The sequence below is a fragment of the Pavona decussata genome, unplaced genomic scaffold (genome assembly GCF_977016875.1).
Source record: "Pavona decussata unplaced genomic scaffold, jaPavDecu1.1 SCAFFOLD_219, whole genome shotgun sequence".
In the NCBI taxonomy this organism is placed as follows: Eukaryota; Metazoa; Cnidaria; class Anthozoa; order Scleractinia; family Agariciidae; genus Pavona; species Pavona decussata.
In genome coordinates this window covers 2,975,359-2,993,825 of record NW_028145624.1, presented here as the reverse complement: position 1 = coordinate 2,993,825, position 18,467 = coordinate 2,975,359, and the positions used below count along the sequence as shown (strand labels likewise).

Genomic DNA, 18,467 nt, shown 5'->3' with positions numbered 1-18,467 from the left:
ACTCAATTTCGATGCCCTTCAAGAAGTGGAATTTCAAGGCTATGTAACCTATCGATTATTGAGTGCCGAGTGTTTGGTTTTGAATGTTTGGAGTTGATTTGAGTTTTTGAGTTGAGATTCGAGTGCTGACGTAACGATTCGAGCGTTAGCCCTTCGTCATTTGCTGTGACGAAAAGCTAACGCTCGAAATGCCAGCACTCGAATCTCTTTACGGTGGCCAATTCACCTTCAGTTATTGACTGTGTTGATAAACTAACCGTTCTCTTTCCATTCCACCGACGAAGCAGACAGTTTCTTTAGAAGCTTATGTCTTTATTAGCCCATTTGCTTATTGTAATTTCAATGGATTCCCACCAGTATTGTCATTTATTTGTTGTTTTTTCCTTCTTCCCTTTAGGAGCAGTACGAGTTTTGCTACACGACGTTACAAGAGTATTTGGATTCGTTTGAAATTTACGCCAACTTTCAGTAAAAGTTTCATTCGAATAATTTCTTATAGCCCACTTTGAAAAAGAGTGATGGCCTGGGTCGAGAGTAGCTGCCCAAGCGATTGTGGGAAGGTTTGGGGGGACGTTGGCTATTATCTTCGCATTTTTGCGTCCCCCCAAACAATCCCACAATCACTTGGGCAGTTACTCTCGACCCAGGCCATCACTCATTTTCAAAGTGGGCTATTGGAATTTAATGAATTTAGTCCTCCAGAGAGTTAAGCTACCAAGCTGAGATTTTTCTTATTCGTTAGAAAATTTAATGCAAATGATGTAGGCATGAATGATTTAATATCTTGATTTGGGCTTGAAATATCGCGAAATGAAGAAGTTCAGATAACGTAAATTCTTATCTTCAAGCGCCGGTTTTCTTTGCGTTGGTGTCTTGGTTGCGCAAAGTCTGGCGAAACAGCCAGCCACGGCTATAATCTGTAGGAGGTATGATTCAAGGTTGAGTAGCAGGGAGCCGCTTGGTGGTAACATGTTTGGTAACATGATAGAAAGAGGTGACTTATGTCAGGCGTTAGGATCTAAAGTTTAAACAGAAGGCCATTTTTTTAAAATTAATATTTTTAATATTTTTTAGACCAGAAGCTTATTAACAGCCTGCAAAGTAAATAATCTGTATGAACTCGGTGCCATATAACCGTTGGATGAGATTATAGAAAAAAGGTAATGCGACAGGCATGAGGACTTTAAAAATAATCAAACAATGCCATTGTTTGAAATCGATATTTTTCAGTATAGACGAAAAACGAATTTTTGTGAAGAAAAAAAATATTAGTAAAAAGATAAATAAAAATAGAGACCAGCAATTTAGCAGAATGAATGCAATATAAAAAAGAACTATTTTGATATGAATTGTAGAAATAGTGTTTCCTCCTCGATAACTTCGTGTCTTCTAAAATGAAAATCGCATTTTGCAATTAGGGAAGCTGATTCTATTTATAGCAACTGAATTATGAACGCTTGTATTTTGAAAGTTGGTGCTTTTAGTAGCATCACGTTATGATTAATGTATTTTCTTGTGTACGCCATGCTGAAGAATTGGATTTTTGCTTTCATGGCGGCTTGTCATTTAGTTTTAAGTTACGTTCCTAACTCAAGCCATACGTAAGGCGGAGGAATAACTTTTTAAGTAGTTTTTGAAATCGCGTTATACCCAGCTCTTTAAAAGTTGGGGTTGTTATATACCTACATTGATAATTTCGTTACTTGAATTTACAGTCGACTCCCGATAACTCGAACCCTCACTAAGTCGAACCTCCCGCTAACTCGAACCAATTTTCCTTTCCCTTCAGGTCATTTTCTATATAATTCTACCCTCGATAACTCGAACTCCCGATAACTCGAACTGTTTCCAATTTCCCTTCAAGGTTCGAGTTATCGGGAGTCGACTGTATTTGCAATTTCAAGCAATTTGCTTTTTTTATTACAAGCATAATACTATTGTTTTAAACCAAAATGGTAGAACTTTTTTCTATTAAAAAGAAGTCAATAGTTTCCAGAAGTTATTTGGAGTGTGATAAATAACGTTATGGTCTTTTCTTTCCTTTTTTTTCTAATTTTTATAGAAATAAATATTATTTACTATGTCCAATTAAGGACGGGGCCTACTAATAAGGAAGCATTTTTGTGCGGTTTATGACTATGCGGGGGAAGCAAATCTTAGCAAGGGCTATTGGAATCCAAAAAGAAAATTGGGGATAACCACCCATTTTTCATAGATAATGAAGCGACAATTATTCTAAAAAACAGTAAAGTACAAAGCAATGTATGGCGATTTTTTTTTTCCGAATTTTAGCTTTATTATCTCTGAACAATGCATGGTTACCCCAAATGTTCTTTTTGGATGCCAAGAGCACTTGCTAAGTTCTACTTTCTCTGCATAGTTTTAAACCGCGCAAAAATATCCCTGTATTAGTAGGCGCCACCCATAGGAAACCCGAGTATCTAGAGTTGTGCAGAACGTATGCGCAGTAACAAAAGTAGGCACTGTCCTTAAGAGAAAAAAAAGTTTTGAACATTACAGAGAAAATGAACGTCAGCTCCCAGGGACCTCACTTTTTGGCGGCTGTCGGAATTACCAACTGATCGTCACTTTGCGCGTTTACAAAATGTGGTCTTGAGGGAATCCTAAATATCTTATTTCTTCCTTTAAGCGCTTTAAGTGATTCCTTTTTATGTCCTGCAGTAAACAAGGGGTGCTTACCATTTACATGGAAAACCCGGAAATTCCAGTTGGAACATCAAATGGTACGCATCATTCCATTTGGAGTACTTCTGAAATTATGGGCTTCTGGTCTATGTGATACATTTTTATTACTCCTTTTGGGATTTACAGCTGATGTTCATACATTTTGCATGTTATGCATCTTCTGTTAAGAGAAGCAAAGTCATTTCATATTTATCTGGGTGGTTTGCGTAAATGGTAAGCACCCCAGGTAAGGTTGGACAGTTTTTCTTGGCTATAAATCTGGAGCGAAGGCTACTTTCCCATGCTATATTTGAAGGAACATATATATATATATATATATATATATATATATATATATATATATTTTAATTAAAATTTCTTTTTTTTTTTTTACAAAGTAGCGCTTAAGCGAAGGAATAAGTTATTGCATAAGTTTGGAAAAAAATGGTTTAATTAATAAATGCATTTTTAGCTGCTAGGTTCGTATATTGTTAGATAATTTTTTAATCAAAATAAAATAAAAAGCGAAGAAGTTCTTAATTAGTTTGGGTTTTAGCCCTCACAATGCCGGCTCGAACTCTGATTTTGTATTTTGTTGGATCTTCTTTCTTTGTTACCTTACCACCTTTGCCTAAAATGAAGATAAAATGATAAACTTTGTATGAGAGTAAATCTATGGTCTTCCGTGGTTTAGTGAGTATTCTGCCATACAAGTTCACGTAAGTAAACCTTTATTTTATTTGTTTCTTTGTTGGTTGGTTGGTTGCTAAAGTACTTGACTTTGTTGATGTTTTTGTTGCAAATGTTGTTCGTTGATTTTGTTGTTGTTTGATAATGGCATAGACCAGTTCCAAATTGTTCTTTGCCTCGTTTTCAGAACGTTTCCTGATGCAAAACTGAGTTTAATTGACATGATAAAGTAAAACTAAATTTTGCACCCGGCCTCGTTTTAAGACAGGGGTAAAAATCGATGATTCATTTCCGTTATTACTTATCAACCCAACTCACGGAACCGAACGATTTTTCGTTTGTTTTTGTTTTGTATTTTGTATTATTTGTTTGTTTGGTTTTCGTTTGTTTTTTTTATTACTTTATTAGTCACGATTTTAGTAAACATGCCGAAACTGAAAATTCAGCGGAGGAATGAATTGCGAAAAATGTTTAGTGGCAAAAATATTTTTCGTGGAAAATTATTTTTGCGCTTTGTAAACACAGTCGCTCATATCACCAAAATTTGAACCGCAAAACTTTCATAATATTCACAACAAAGAACTGATCGATATTTTGTTTGCTCAGTCCTTGGATGAAGATTATGCTTAAACCTCATAATTTTCAAAAAATTAATTGTCCTTTGAGGGAAAAAAGAATGAAGGAAATCTTATGACATTCGTTCTCGATGGCCATTTTATTGTAACTATTCTGTTATACAAAATTTCGTTTTAAAATTAGTCTATTTGACGTCGCCAAATGGTTTTTGCGAAAGAATATATTCAGGCGATTGGTTGTTCGCTTCCATATTCAAATCTTTAGTCAAACAAATATTCAAGTTTTGCCACTCAAGTAGCACACATCTGCAACCTCTTAAACTATTTGCCTTCTTGTGCAAATATGTACTTTAGAGAGCAGAAAAGCGATGGAAAATACTCAGCACAGATACCGGCTGACGGCAAAATGTCAATTATCGTAATAATACAAAGTGGGAGAAATATCGCATGACAATTAAAATATTCGCCGATGCCGCATGCAAATGTAATCTTATCAGAGTGTGTGTACACTAAAAACGTCTTTTAACTAGCTTAAGTTATTCCATTTTGCTTTTTTTAATTACCGTCGTTACAGTTCTTATCAGGTACAGCAAATAAGGCGACATTTTTGGCACGTTCAGTTATATCTGAGCTTCCATCTCTATGTTTAAGAGCAAGTTCGTGCATTATCAGAGGGTAGATTGAGCTCTCAAGTTAGCTTGACGTACGGAACTATTGCGTTTAGATTTTATTTGCTTAACTCAGGCGAAAGCGATCGAGATCAAGAATGAAAGATTCCCTCGAATTTCCTCCTTTAAATGACGAACCGACCTTTGTTGTTGTTCTAGAAGTTGCCTTTGTCCTTCTTCTAATTATTGTCGGGCTGATTGGAAACTTCGGTGTGTGTGCAATGGTTTACACCAACCGCCATTTACAAACAGTTCCGAACTACCTGATTGTGAATCTCAGTATCTCAGACATCCTACGGATCCTCTTCACTCTCTCGGTCTCGACGGGCGTCCTCATAACACGACAGTGGATTTCTGGGGAAACGTTTTGCCGTGTCAACGGCTGTTATACGCTATCATTCCTAGTGGCGTCGTTAATGTCTGTCACAATTATTTGTGTGAGCAGGTATTACTCAATTGTTCTCCCACAAGAAAGCGTGACTTACTTCAGCAAGCAAAGGACAACGGCGATGATTTTCATGTTGTGGTTCTTGGCAGTGACCATCTCCATTCCTCCAAACCTCGGTTGGGGTCGTTATGGATTCTTTTCATCGCGCGCGACGTGTTTCATCGCCGTAGGGAGCAGTTACTCGTACACGACTTTTCTTGTGCTGGCGTTTATCGCGTTGCCGTTTTCTGTCTTGATCTGGTGCTACGTAAAGATTTACTTGGCCGTGAAAAGAAGTAAGAGACGAGTGGAAGAGCATAGCGTGAGACACTTAGCCGTGACAATGAGTGCGGAAAATAAAGAAAAGTTAAAGAAGGAAGTAAGTGCATCTATTAAATTAAAGCTCCTATTTATTTTCAATGTCTACTCGGAAACTGCCAAAACAGTCAAATAATGCTAAAGAACTGTGATGTTGTGTTAGAGTTTTTCTTTTTTCTTTCCTTCTATCGTTCTTCTTTTTTCTTTTTCAAAAATTAAGCTAAATATTATTAATATTTAAGATTGAAAAAAAAATTGTTTGATACTTAAAACAAAATCTTGGATTATTGTACATTCCTCAGTGTTTACTCAATGCAAGTAGGAAACCGTATTACTCAACTCTAAAGTTTCCAACTGGCAGCGTCCGAATAATACTGTATTTTCCTTGGTATTTATTCTTTCTGAAAAAGCCAATTCGAAAGATCAGGCTCATTTTTTTTACTTATAATAGCTGCAGACTTTGTTTTCATTACACTTACCTGTTAATTAAACCAAAGAATAAATTCATTTTGAACAATCACCTTTTATTCCCTTTGATTTTAGAAACAGAAGCATGCACACTAAGTGATATATTTTTTCTTAACCCTTTAAACCCTAAGGCAAAACGACATTTTCTCCAGATCCAAGTCTACAAACTCAATGTCTATGTATGATATACCATTTTAAAGCTACTCATGAGAGTATTTCATAACTGATATAATTATGAATGAGAAAAGTTATGGCTTTGAGATAAATGGCCTTAAAACGTAAAAATTTCAAATTTCAAAAACGTCCCAATCCTTGCGTATATTAGGTATACCCCTAAACTATAGCTTATTTTGCGGGTCTCAACATCTTCATTAATGTGAGAGATGTCTTAAGACCCACAACTTCTAGGGGGAAAAAGTTGAAAAGTTATGGGGGTGGTCAACCATATCACATATGGGAGGGGGTTAAGTTTTTATCCTTTTAATGAGTAGATCTTCACAAGACCATCTTGGTGTGAAAAATTCATAAAAAATCTGTCAAATATTTACAGAGTTGTGGCCTTATGTGCCAAATGGCACTCTTAGGGATTAAAGGGTTAAGAATCAGATTTATAAGATTGATATCCACAACATTTTGTTTGTTCTACGTTTCATGTATTTAAAGGGTTACTTTCATGGCGATTTTGCTGTATTTTGGTCAAAACAGCTCAAATATTTGACAAAGAACCTATTTTAATATGAAATTATTCCTAGAGGAATCAGTTTTTAGCGTTTTCTCTTCAATACACAGGAAGAAATTGGCCAATTTTTTCAAGCTGCAATCCCTCTCCATCCTAACCATCCGCAGCCAAAGATAATTAATATTAGTTTCTGTGCACTAGTAGGGTTATTGCTAACACAAGTGAATGATTATTTTGACCATTCCACCAATGCAAATATGTTTTTTTGGCTATTCAAAGTGACACAAAAAATTGGTGACTCTGCCCCTTTAATAAACGCTTGACACCTGGTATAGTTTTGCTCTTATATACTTTGATCGACCGGAACATAAACTTTATTGCCTTTATAAACCATATTGCCTTTGTTAGCAGCTTCCCGTCTTAAAAACGTAAAGGTAACTCAACGCAAATGGGAGACAAAACGAAACATTATTTCTTATTACTAGTTTGAATTCGTTTTTTCCGGATATTTGGAGCGAGATGGTGGTGCACTTCAAGACAGAACGCTCTGCTTTTCAGTATTTGCTTAACCCTACCTAGACCGGGTTTTTTTTCGTCTTCTGGGGCGGGGGGAGGGAGAGGGAATTCCGCCTCCCCCCCCCCCCCCCTCTAGACAGATAGTACGTCCAAAGATGTTTCCTTTGCCGTCATAACGGGTCATGATGACGTCATATCATGTGATAAAACGTCATGATTGCAAAATGGCGGCCATCTTGGATCCACCGGCTTATCCTTACTTCTACTAATGTAAACCGTTATTGATTGTTCTTATCGTTTGTAATTACCGTTTATTTTTATTGCTATTTATTTGTATCAATAAAGTGTATTAAAAAGTATATATAAAACAGAGATTGTACACATTTTTTTTCAGTTAGTGATAGCTAGATCATTGCGTCCGTTTTGATTAGTCTATACCAAACTGGTAATTTTTTTCGAATTTGAATTTTCTTTGTTTTGGATGTCCCATTGCGTAACTTGCTCATCAGCAAGGTGTTTTTTGCACCATGTGACTGTTACCTGCAAAGACCCTATTGTTAATTATCATCAAGTGCCGGAGAGGGTTCGATTAGACAAATAGTTGCAAATAATAAAAAGGAAAGATACTTTCAGTAACAGCCACCGGAGTAAAAACCCCCGTATTTTGGGAAATTTGGTGGATGAAGTAAGTACATATTAGCATACTTTTGTCTAGTCAAAATGCAGCTTATAGCACGGGTAGGAAGTATACGAGAATTATTTGTTTAATATATGACTCGTCATTTCTATTTCCCATATCCAGGTGAGGGTAGCCAAAACTATCCTTTTGCTGATTGGTGTATACATCATCACGTGGATTCCAATCTGTGTGATTCACTTCTTACGTGTGGCCAGAATAGGGAACATTCCAGACTCAGTGGACCTCGCTGCAGCTTTCCTTATGAGCATAAGTTGCGTGACAAATCCGTGGATCTATGGATTTAGAAACAGTCACTTTCGTGACCAGCTAAGGCGTATGCTGTGTATGAAAACTCGCGTGACACGACTTGTGGAGAGACAGCCAAGTTTAAAATAAAGGTATTTTTGTCTATGTTGTGCGACAGATCCCAGGCTAAGTCACATTCCAATACAACAGCTCAAATGGATCTCGTGGAAACTTCGATGGCACGGCTAACTACAAACCTAAACAACCTAAAGGGTAGTGCAAACGTTTAACATTTGTCACATAGAATATCGCCTGATACTTTGCTTACTAGGCTGTAGGCTAACTTCGCAAAAATCAGGGGATATTCCGCAAGATTGAAAAGGATAACTGTTTTATTATTAAACACTGATAACAAAGCATAGTTTTATTGCAGAAAGGCTGGAGGCGATCTTTATCTTGCCATTTTTCTCCCCGACACACGAAATTACGTATATCGTAGGAAATCTGTTGACTACGGTCGACGAATATTCAGTGTACCATGACCATATTTAGACAGTGTTGAAAAATAATATGTGTTGCTGGCTTAGTAAGGTATCGAACATTGAATGTACGCAATTTGGCGTAAAATAGTAACGTTACAAGTGGACGTTATACTGTCTATTATAGTAGTCCAGTGAATCTGTCGAATAAAGCATCCCAACCTTAAACTAATTGCAACAGAATTAATTTTTTTTGCCAAAAAGTTCCTCAATCACCAAGAAACGTCTTTTTTACCACAATTGTTTCTAATCTCGCAATCTGATTGGCTAATTTTCTGTTGTCGATAAGAGCCTAGAAACGCTGCTCGCGTCAATCAGCGCACGGAAATTTTGACAGTTATTGTAAAAATTTTCTTTGACATTGATATTGTGGTAAAAAAAAATCGAAATTAATGTGGTTTATCGTTGTCTGCACTCTTATCGACAACGATATTTGTTATCACATTGGTCAAAATTTGTTGTGGACTCAAGAGGCGCAACATTTTGACCACTGTCATGACGAATATCGTTGTCGATAAGAGTGCAGACAACGCTGAGCCACATTCAATTTGTTAAATAGAATTCAACGAAAATCACCGTATTTGGAGTATGGCTTCTTTGGATACATGATCCGTTTTAGGCCTGTATTGTTTTTTGTGGTTCAATGATAAGGATTTAGGTTTTACTCCGCGAAATGCTCCTTTATATTACACTTCACAACTAATAAGAAAGAGTAATATAGCCATTTTCGTCGTGCTTCTCTAGCCAATAGCATTGTTGATTAGCACGATTCTACTAGCAAATGGTACAATAAGGAAGGGTGACTAGATCTGACCCAACAAATCGACCTGTCTCGCCAGAGTAGGAAGTAAAGCTTTATTGCAAACATAATTGTAGTTAAAAACATTTGGGTACAAAGATTCCAACGTATTGCGCAAGTAATTTCGGTGATCTTTGCTCCCAACGATACTAAGTGATATAGATTACATTTCTCAGCATCAAAAATGACAGATAATTAAATTGTCTTTATATGTTGCTCATGCGGTTTCTGAGAGGTAAGTTTTATTAACCATACCAAAGGCATTCTTTGGGTACAAAAAATTTCCCACTTTCGTATCGTAGAAACGCCAGGTAAAAGTTATTCCCCGCATTCAAAACCCAAATGCCAAGAGAGCTTTCTTTTGTATTCAGCCATATTAAAAATCATTCCTGACTTCTGGGACTTTCACTGCCAGAATTCTTTACCTAGTCGTTAATACTCAAATCACTGCTTAAACACGGTGTTTAAACTTGAATACCAACTGTAATGAGGGCTAAAATGTCACTAAAATGATGGCTTATGAATAAACTTAATAAAGTCAAAGCATGCTGCTTAGTATTGAAAGTTAGTGCTTCAACCTCAACGGAAAAGACGCTTGATTTTGCAATGACCACGGTAACAATGTCAACATTTATAAATTTGGGTTCAAGTTGTCATGACAACGAGACGTGCAATATTCCAGTCTACTCTAAGTGCAAAAGTATTATCTTTCGATCCTTTCAACACTGTAACATTGACCCAATCTTGAACTTCAAGTAATGTAGTTTTAAATCTCTGAAAAGCTGTTGTTTGAAATTCGAAGTTAAAATAAAGACTCAAGAACTCGTTAGTTCTCGGAGCCTAAACCCGTTTCTGTAACACAAAGTGAGTAGGAGTATTACTACTCCTCTACGTATGGCGTGCATCGTAATCTACCTTAGGGTTACCCCCAGCGAAGCTACTTGTTACCCATTTATAAATAAGGGTTTTGGGAGACAATGGTAAGTTTAGTTTCTTGGAAACCAGTTCAACAGTGGGGTCGAAGGTCGAACAACTAACCTTCATCATCAATAGTCCGAGCATTTAACAAGTGTCGATTTAACAGAACTAATCGACTATCGCTTTCAAGCATTGCGTGTCTCGTGATATAAATATGAAATGATACTTGGTGTTTAATTTCCGTTTTTCAATATTTGAAGTGAAAGGTGTAAGGTATATTCACTTCCTTTTTCCGACTCCAGTATAACCTGTGTACACGTGACAATGACAAGAATTAAAATTGTACCTCGTGAACTGTTAGATTGGAACAGTGACGCCTGTCCACAAAGCTACTAAAAAAGCGATGAGGGATAAGCCACCTGAAGGATTGAAGATTAGTCTTACAACGTTCTTACATAAAAAATAATGCTTGTTTATCAAACAGCAACTTGTTACTGGGTTGATCGACCGTATTATTAATGTTTGGATCAAAATAATCAATATACCAAACAGTCTAAAAAATATACAATATTGTATTTATTGAAATGTACAATATTTCAAAATACTAAACATTCTAATACCTTAAAGGGTTTATACCTGCTGGAATGTTTCTAATTCTCTGTGAACAATTATATATATTCTAGCCCATCGCTCGCTGAAGCGAATCCTTACTGATACCTGACAGTTTAAATCTTTATTTACTAGGTCTTTCGTTAAAGGACCCAGAAATTAGGCTGACTGTATACAATTTCAGTTTCAAACAGTGAAATTGTTTCAGCCTATTGAGAAAAACAAATTAACAAAACAAAAGACAACAACATTTATTTCGTTTGGTCCCTTTGTCCACCTTTGTGACTTTGTCTTTTGGTGAGTTTTTTGTATGAATTGAAGAACTAAAATATATGATCTTGTAATGATGATCTCTTTCCCGTACTATTGGTTTAGACACCAAACTTTGGAGCACAATTCTAGCTGCTTTTTCAACGATATTCAACGCTTGGATGTTTTTCAGTAAGTGGTGACAATTTCGTCTCACAAACAGTCTGATTGTGTAAGCATTTAAAGGCACCGCAAATAGGTTAGTCGTGCTTCTTTTAAAAGGGGGGGAAATGGTAAAACTTCCTTTACACTTCGGAGATCAGATAAACACTAAGGTGACAAAATCCTTGGCATTGGAAACAGTTGAAGGAAAGATCGAGGTATAACATTACTGCATGCGTAGCGTACTGAGAATGTATGCACACTTGTAGTTTCATAAGAGCATCTACACGGTGTTTTTAAAGTTCGTCCGCTCTTTTTGAACATAGAAAAAAAGAGGCACAAACTTTTGAAACACCCTGTTTATTGACAATGGCTGTTATCCGTTTCAACATATTGTCATCTGCTGGATATTGTTAAATCTTAACCAACATTAAATTCAGACAATGGCGACAGAGAGAGTGATTGGTTATTTTTAATGAAGGGTCAAAAATCTATTATACAGTATTGCAAATAAATTGACCCAAATTGAAATAGGTTTGCTTAGTTTCAACCAAGAGCTACGACAAAATTAATAAAGAAATAAAATGTCCGTTATTCTCTTAATAGCGAGAGGGTATGATATCTTACTCCTTTGCTTCGAAAGGTAGAACCTAATATCGAAAACCATATCAACAAATATTTTTAAACCTTAAAAAAGGCAGGTTTTCTCTTGCACGAAATCCGCCAGTGCTCAGAAAAGAATAGTAAACGAAAGAAGATACTTCATCAGTAAATTTTACTTATCATGTTCGTTTTTTTCCTAGTTAATATAAATTACGTGCTGTTTACAAGGTGTGTTAGTGGTTTGTTATAGTATTGAAAGTGATCTAATCGGCTCATCACTGTCTAACGTAAGCCATTACATGATTTTAAATGTCACGTGATTTGATGTTTCTGCCAACGAAAAAGTGTGCAAAGACAAAATTGCGAATTTAGAAACAAAACTGGTGAAGGGAACTTATATCCAACAACGGATTTTATTTAACGCTTGCTATCCTCTGAAGCAATTACGACGCCAATACGGAACGACATAATTAACAATAGAAGTCTCTCTGAGAAAATCATTACATATATTGCACTGGAATTTTGGAAACATTTAAGCTTCTAAAAAAGACTTTAGCTGCATCGAAGGTCATTTGCTTTTATCAATTGGAGCTGAACAGAACAAGTCAAGGGCCAGAGTCGGAAAACTGATGTCTATAATGTCGTTGATACCTTCCACTGGTTTGTTTCTTGTCCTTTTCGTCGCTCTCTGTTCATGTGCCTCCTTTTCAAAAGAAGCCATAATGGGAAAGCCAGAAAAAGGTAAATTATTTTGAACTATTTTTTTTTTATTTTTTCTCTCTCTTTCTCTCTCTTTTTTTTTTTTTTTTTTTTTTTTTTTTTTTTTAATTTTGAAGTCATTTAATGAAGGCTGGAGGAGTTATATTTTTCGGTCGGCGGAAACCTATACGTACTGAGCAACGCAGTGGTGCCGTTTATTTTATTGTATACAGCGTCCTAACGTTTGAGTCTGTGGACGAATTTCCAAAATATGACAATTCAAATGAAAACTACAAATGCTACTTTCCTGTAGTGCGGTTTATTCTTCCCATATATATAACTTGTGAAACAGTTTATCTGATCCTTAAGTTTTGATCATCCAGATAAATGCCACTAAACAATACTCTTCTCTGGTGCCCAGTTTATTTCTTATCATATATCACTGTCCGAAATTAGCTCGTCAAGCGCAGCCTTGCGAAATTCAAATATTTATTTCTTACGGACCTCTAAACACTTCTATTACGCGAAACAGAAGTACAGAAAGACAATCGCCAGCCCATAAAACACGTTTCATTTCCTTTTGTTGTAAGTCGTGAGAATGGAGGAGTCTTGCAGGCTTTTCGCCAGTATTGAAGAGCATGGTATCTATCCTGAAAAGCAGCCAACAGGAATATTTAAGCCACGGGCGTGAGGAGAGCGCAGGAGTAGCGAGCTTCGGCTAGAATATCTGGGAATACGCTACCTTTGGAGATTATTTGGATTTTTATACTCTGAAAAGATGTTTTTAAATAGCGTTCTGGAGACCGCGGAAGAGGTTTCCTTGACTTGAATTATACCTCTGGTCATTTCTTGAAGTTCCTTATGATAAGTCGAGATCTTTAATTTGTTGTTCATATTTTAAACTAGCAAAATTAGTTTCAGTTGCATGTTAATGGATAGCGTTACAGTATAAATCTGGTGTCCTGCAGCTTTTATTTTTGGATTCAATTTCAATTCAATTTCACACTTATTCGAAACACAATATATTTTTATGGTAAGAAAATGAACATGCGGAGCATTATATTTAAGTGGTTTTACCTTCTAGGGAAGAAGTGCGTAGTTGGGCAAAGGAACGAGGCTTTCGTGTTGGCCACTACCTCCGTGCAAAAAAAAAAAAAATTGCGGGGGGGGGGGGGGGGGGGAGAGAATTTATAAAACTGATTGTAGAGCTCTGCTAAATAAATTATAAGTTTGGGAAAGGTAAATACATAAGTATATAGTATACGTTAATGCTTTGAATTATGAGGGTTTTTCATTCATTTATTTTTTGATTGCAATCTCAAGGCAACGACAACAATGGCTAACAATATATTACTTACAAGGTTAATTAATGAACAGGGAAAATGACTGAAAATAAAAATTGTTCGGAATGAGATACAATTTTAACAGTCCATTACAGTGTAAACTACTTTCGTACTTAATGTAAGTTCAAATAAGTTCAAATAACCCTTATTGGCATTCAACCTAGTTCCCAGCGTCTCTCTTCTTCCCGCCCCCCCAGGGGGGCGGGAAGTAGAGACGCTGGTAACTAGGTTGATTGGCATTCTTCTGTACTACATACCACAGATTTGATCATAGCAACAAAAACCAAACAATGTGGTCATTCCTGTTGCACTTAATTGAACTTGGTTTTTCTTGGATTTGGATACAAAAGAAATCGCTTCTTTTTTTTATAGTTGCGAACTTGTAATAACTGTATGTCTTTCATGATACAGTTGACCATAATATCCTTGTGGACAAACTTAAATATTACGGAATTCGTGGTATTGCGTTAGAGTGGATTAAAAGTTATAAATCTTACTAACAGTTTACAATTTGTTGAATTTAAAGGCCATTCTTCTTTTAATCACAGTTTTTTGTGCGGAGTACCACAAGGTTTAATTCTCGGCCCTTTGCTTTTTCTATTATACATTAATTATTTAAATAACGTATCCAAACTAATTGATCTGGTATTATTTGCAGATGATTCAAATCTGCAGACAAAATTGCAAAATCGATTGGAATAATTAATCTATAGGTCAAGTTCTGTTTTCCCAAAAGTCAGCCTCAAGAGCCTTTACTTTTCAATGATGTCTATTACTGTAACATTGTTTGGATTTCAACTTACAAAACTCACCTCTTGTAAGTTACAAAAACGAGTCTTTAGAATAGTAAGTAAGTCTAATTTGGTCGCCCATTCAGACGCTATCTTGAATTCGATGACACCCATTCTTTAGAACTAGGTAAATTTTTGTACTCTTATAATAATTCTCTTCTATCCAGTAAGTTTAAGAATGCATTCCTCCTCAGTAATCAAACTCATTCCTACAATACAAGAATTGCTCATGTTTTTAACTTGCCCTTTCATAGGACCAACGCCAGACAATTTTCTGTATCCTTACAAGGACCTAAGTACTTTAATTCTTTAGATTAAGACATTTGTAACCCAGTATTTCTTTCCTCTGTTAAATCTTGCCTAAACAATATATCTACAGCAACTACTAAATCTGTATCTCTATTTTTTAATCTTGCATGCTATTCTTTTTCTCAATTGTTTATTGATCGTTTCCCTCCTATTCGTTTCAACTGTAATTGTATCGACCGACTCACAGTCTTCAAACATTATATGCAACAACTTTGTAATAAGGAAGGCGTTTTCTATGAGCCTTATGGTTTCTCCTAAGGCTTCCTCACCACTTTGTCGGTAATTTATATTTTTTGTACTCTTATTATTTTTGTAACGTGTGTGGTGGTGAAGTAAACAAACAACGACAATTTGCGCTGTTTCTAAGTCTCTAACACGGGTTTTGTCGAAAGGGATTGATAATGAATTATTCGACATTTCAGTTTCCGTTGAATGGAGGAGCGATCACAATCTCGCAGATTCTGAGAAGACAGAGGAATTTTTAAAATTAATTGTTCATTTTTGCTATCCTTTAGGCCTTTCAGGCTGTTTGTATTAGTATAACCTACCAGAAAAACGTTTCCTCAGGCAACAGTAAGACTAACAGTACCATTTACTGTAAAGTTAAAATATCTGAAAATTTCATGTACCTGTGGTTAGAAATCAACAAAGAGCTTTAACACGAAGCTAAATGCCACGTTGCAAAGGGGAAAATTTTAGTCTCTATCAAAAGGTTGCGAACCCAGTATTGGACATTTCCGAGTTGCTTTGAACCTCGTTATAAAAGCGAGGCTAAGTGCAAAGTTTTTATTATTAAAATTAGTTCCTCGCTTTCGTAATGAGGTTCAAAGCAACTCGGAAATCGCCTATTCACCAGCACAGAATTGTTTTGCTGTACGAATGCTAAACAGATCCCACTTCCTATAGAACCTTTTTAAATTTTAGTGAAGCCTCTTTTCTCCTATTTATCTCATTCTTTTTCATGAACAGGGAAATCTACGCTGGCTGCTGGACGAGTTCGACGCCAAGTCTTTCAGGGCGTTTGTGGCAATAACGATTATGACCCCACCACGCAAATGTGCTGCCGTAACAACGTAGTAGCAAGGGTAGGGTTAACTCCTCGTTGCTGCGACACTTACTCGTACGACCCAGCCACTCAGATGTGCTGTGATGACAACCCGTCCACTAAACCTTTAGGGGTGGGTGTAATACCTGCTTGCTGCGCAAGCGACGCATACGATGCAGCTACTCAGTTGTGCTGCAGTGGCAATCTTGCGTACGTGGTTAGAGGTCCAAATTCACGGCCTGCCTGCTGCGGAGATCGCGGATATGACGCCGGCTTTCAGTTATGTTGCGATGACAATCTTCAGTTCACGATGGGATTCACTCAACCAACCTGCTGCGGGAGGCACGCATACGACGCCAGCAGACATTTGTGCTGCAGCGGCAATGTAGTCCCTAAGCCAGGACCATTGGCAGGATGCTGCGGAAACTTGGCATACGATGCAGCAACCCAGTTATGCTGTAGTAATTCCATCGCAGCTAAGCCAGGAGCTCAGGGAGCCTGCTGTGGAAATCTAGGATACGATCGTGCCACACAGCTATGCTGTCAAGGTGCCCCAGTCTTCAAGGTGGGAGCAAACTCGGCCTGCTGTGGGGCTGCCGCGTACAATGTGTCTGCTTCAATGTGCTGCGCTGGTAGCGTAGCGCCCAAGACTGCATTAAAGACCCAATGCTGTGGCTTAACCTCCTTCAGTCCCACCACCGAGTTATGCTGTGATGGTCACCCTTCCAGCAAGGTAGGATTTAGGAGCCCAGCTTGCTGTGGAGTCCTTGGGTACGACATAGCTACCACCCTGTGCTGTGATGGCAGCGTCCCACTCGTTAAGGCAACCCCACAGACGACTTGTGGAAGTCTCGCGTAGACTCACCCTTCTATGTTGATATGGTAACCGAACGGCTTGTACTATTCTGTCGCTGAGCAGAAAGGGTCAAAGAAACACCAATAAAAAAAAAAAACAAAAGCGTAATTTAATTGACAGTCATGCAATAATTAAACAATTGTTCATAAAGGGAAAAGAAAAACGCATGACTTAATGTAGTTGAGGTACACTGTTGCATTTGTGGAGCAATGAGAAATAAAGTTAAGCTATCTGTGACCTGATCCGTTTTAATTATATATGTACTGATGAAATAAAACTACTTTAAAACCGTTTGTCAATGTGCTCTTCGCAATAGCTAGAGAGTTTACCTTTTCAACGCAATCGATTGACTAGTACAATTTTTTTTTATGTACCTACTTTTCATTCCACTCAAAAATTCTCATTATATCGATCGTCGAGCGGACGAGCAAGCTTAAAAACCACAAGGGATTAAGAATGGTAGGTTCTGTAGTAAATCAACGACGTGGAGAAACCGGTTTGTTAAAAACTAGTAATGATCCATCTCTGTAAAAAATCTGCCGGGAACGCCAAAAAGGCGTCCCAAGATCCATCCATTCATTCATTCCGGCAATCAACTTTGTCCAATCCGTAATTAAAAGTTCAGTCTTCCTTCGTGGAACATAGTAATAATAATGATAATAATAATAATAATAATAATAATAATAATAATAATAATAATAATAATAATAATAATAATAATAATAATGACAATGATAATGATAATGATAATGATAATGATAATGATAATGATAATAATAATTTTAATTTTAATTTTATTGATCAAGCCCATTAAATTAAGATTTCGCAAACCGTCTTTTTTCTTTTTTTTTTGTTTTGTACGGCAGGGTCGGTACCAGGTTTTCAAATCGATTCAATACGAGTCAGCTGTTTGCTAATAGCTGGCATATTTCCTCTTATATCGATTTCAATACCCATAGTCCATAGGCGCCATAGTCCAAGATTTGTTGTGTGAGGTCATCACCCAAGGTAGATAGTGCTCGTGTTTAAGAACGAGTGGAGGACTTGAAAGACTTCTAATCACAGTACTCCGTTTGAGAAGAAGAACAATCTTCTATTCAGAGTCCTTAGGCTCTTTGACCAGCAGTTGCTCGAGCAACCACTTACCACAGAGCCTGAGGACTCTGGATACGAGATTGGTACAAGAAATACAAAACACAGACTGAACTGATCAGCAAGTTAAAAGACCGTCACAGCCTCAGTTGCACTTCTTAATGTTCGCTAATGATCGATTCTGAAGAAATTGCACCTGCCGTGGATAATGAAGAACATTTACTTCTGATGGAAAAACAAGGTGGGGGCGAAGGGGGGGGGGGGGGGGGGGGGGCAAAATCAAACGAGCTGAGTCATATCAAAGACTTAGCGTGTGGTAGATTTTTAGTTCATGTTCCAGGCTTTTAAGACTACCTTAAACTACAAGGCTCAAATTAAATTGAAAAATATTTTTGGAACATTTATCCACAGAATTTTATTTTTTTTATTATTATTTTTAAGATACATCTATAATGTAAAGCAACAAAATCTTTTACTATTACTTTACCGAAAAACTCTATTA

At 36.9% G+C, this 18,467-nt stretch overlaps 4 protein-coding genes across 7 annotated transcripts in view; all 4 read left to right on the top strand.

The window, feature by feature from the left end:
- LOC146459540 (receptor-type tyrosine-protein phosphatase F-like) overlaps positions 1–1,998 on the top strand; it is a 57,601-nt gene extending 55,603 nt beyond the window's left edge. For all 4 annotated transcript variants that reach the window (XM_085089424.1, XM_085089425.1, XM_085089423.1 and 1 more), the window contains 2 exons: positions 398–497; positions 676–1,998. In XM_085089424.1, coding sequence (XP_084945550.1) covers positions 398–472 — 75 coding nt within the window. In that variant the 3' untranslated portion in view covers positions 473–497; positions 676–1,998. The remainder of the gene's footprint in view (positions 1–397; positions 498–675) is intronic.
- The window catches only part of LOC146459521 (uncharacterized), a 181,777-nt gene that overhangs the window by 7,552 nt on the left and 155,758 nt on the right, over positions 1–18,467 (top strand). The gene's annotated exons all lie outside the window — the stretch shown is intronic.
- LOC146459539 (melanopsin-B-like) lies at positions 4,535–8,781 on the top strand. Its single transcript, XM_085089571.1, has 2 exons — positions 4,535–5,424; positions 7,829–8,781. The coding sequence occupies exons 1-2, from the start codon at positions 4,717–4,719 to the stop codon at positions 8,099–8,101; spliced, it is 981 nt and encodes a 326-aa protein (XP_084945697.1). The 5' UTR covers positions 4,535–4,716; the 3' UTR covers positions 8,102–8,781.
- Positions 12,393–17,166, top strand: LOC146459538 (uncharacterized). The gene is made up of 2 exons (XM_085089564.1): positions 12,393–12,571; positions 15,942–17,166. The coding sequence occupies exons 1-2, from the start codon at positions 12,460–12,462 to the stop codon at positions 16,874–16,876; spliced, it is 1,047 nt and encodes a 348-aa protein (XP_084945690.1). The 5' UTR covers positions 12,393–12,459; the 3' UTR covers positions 16,877–17,166.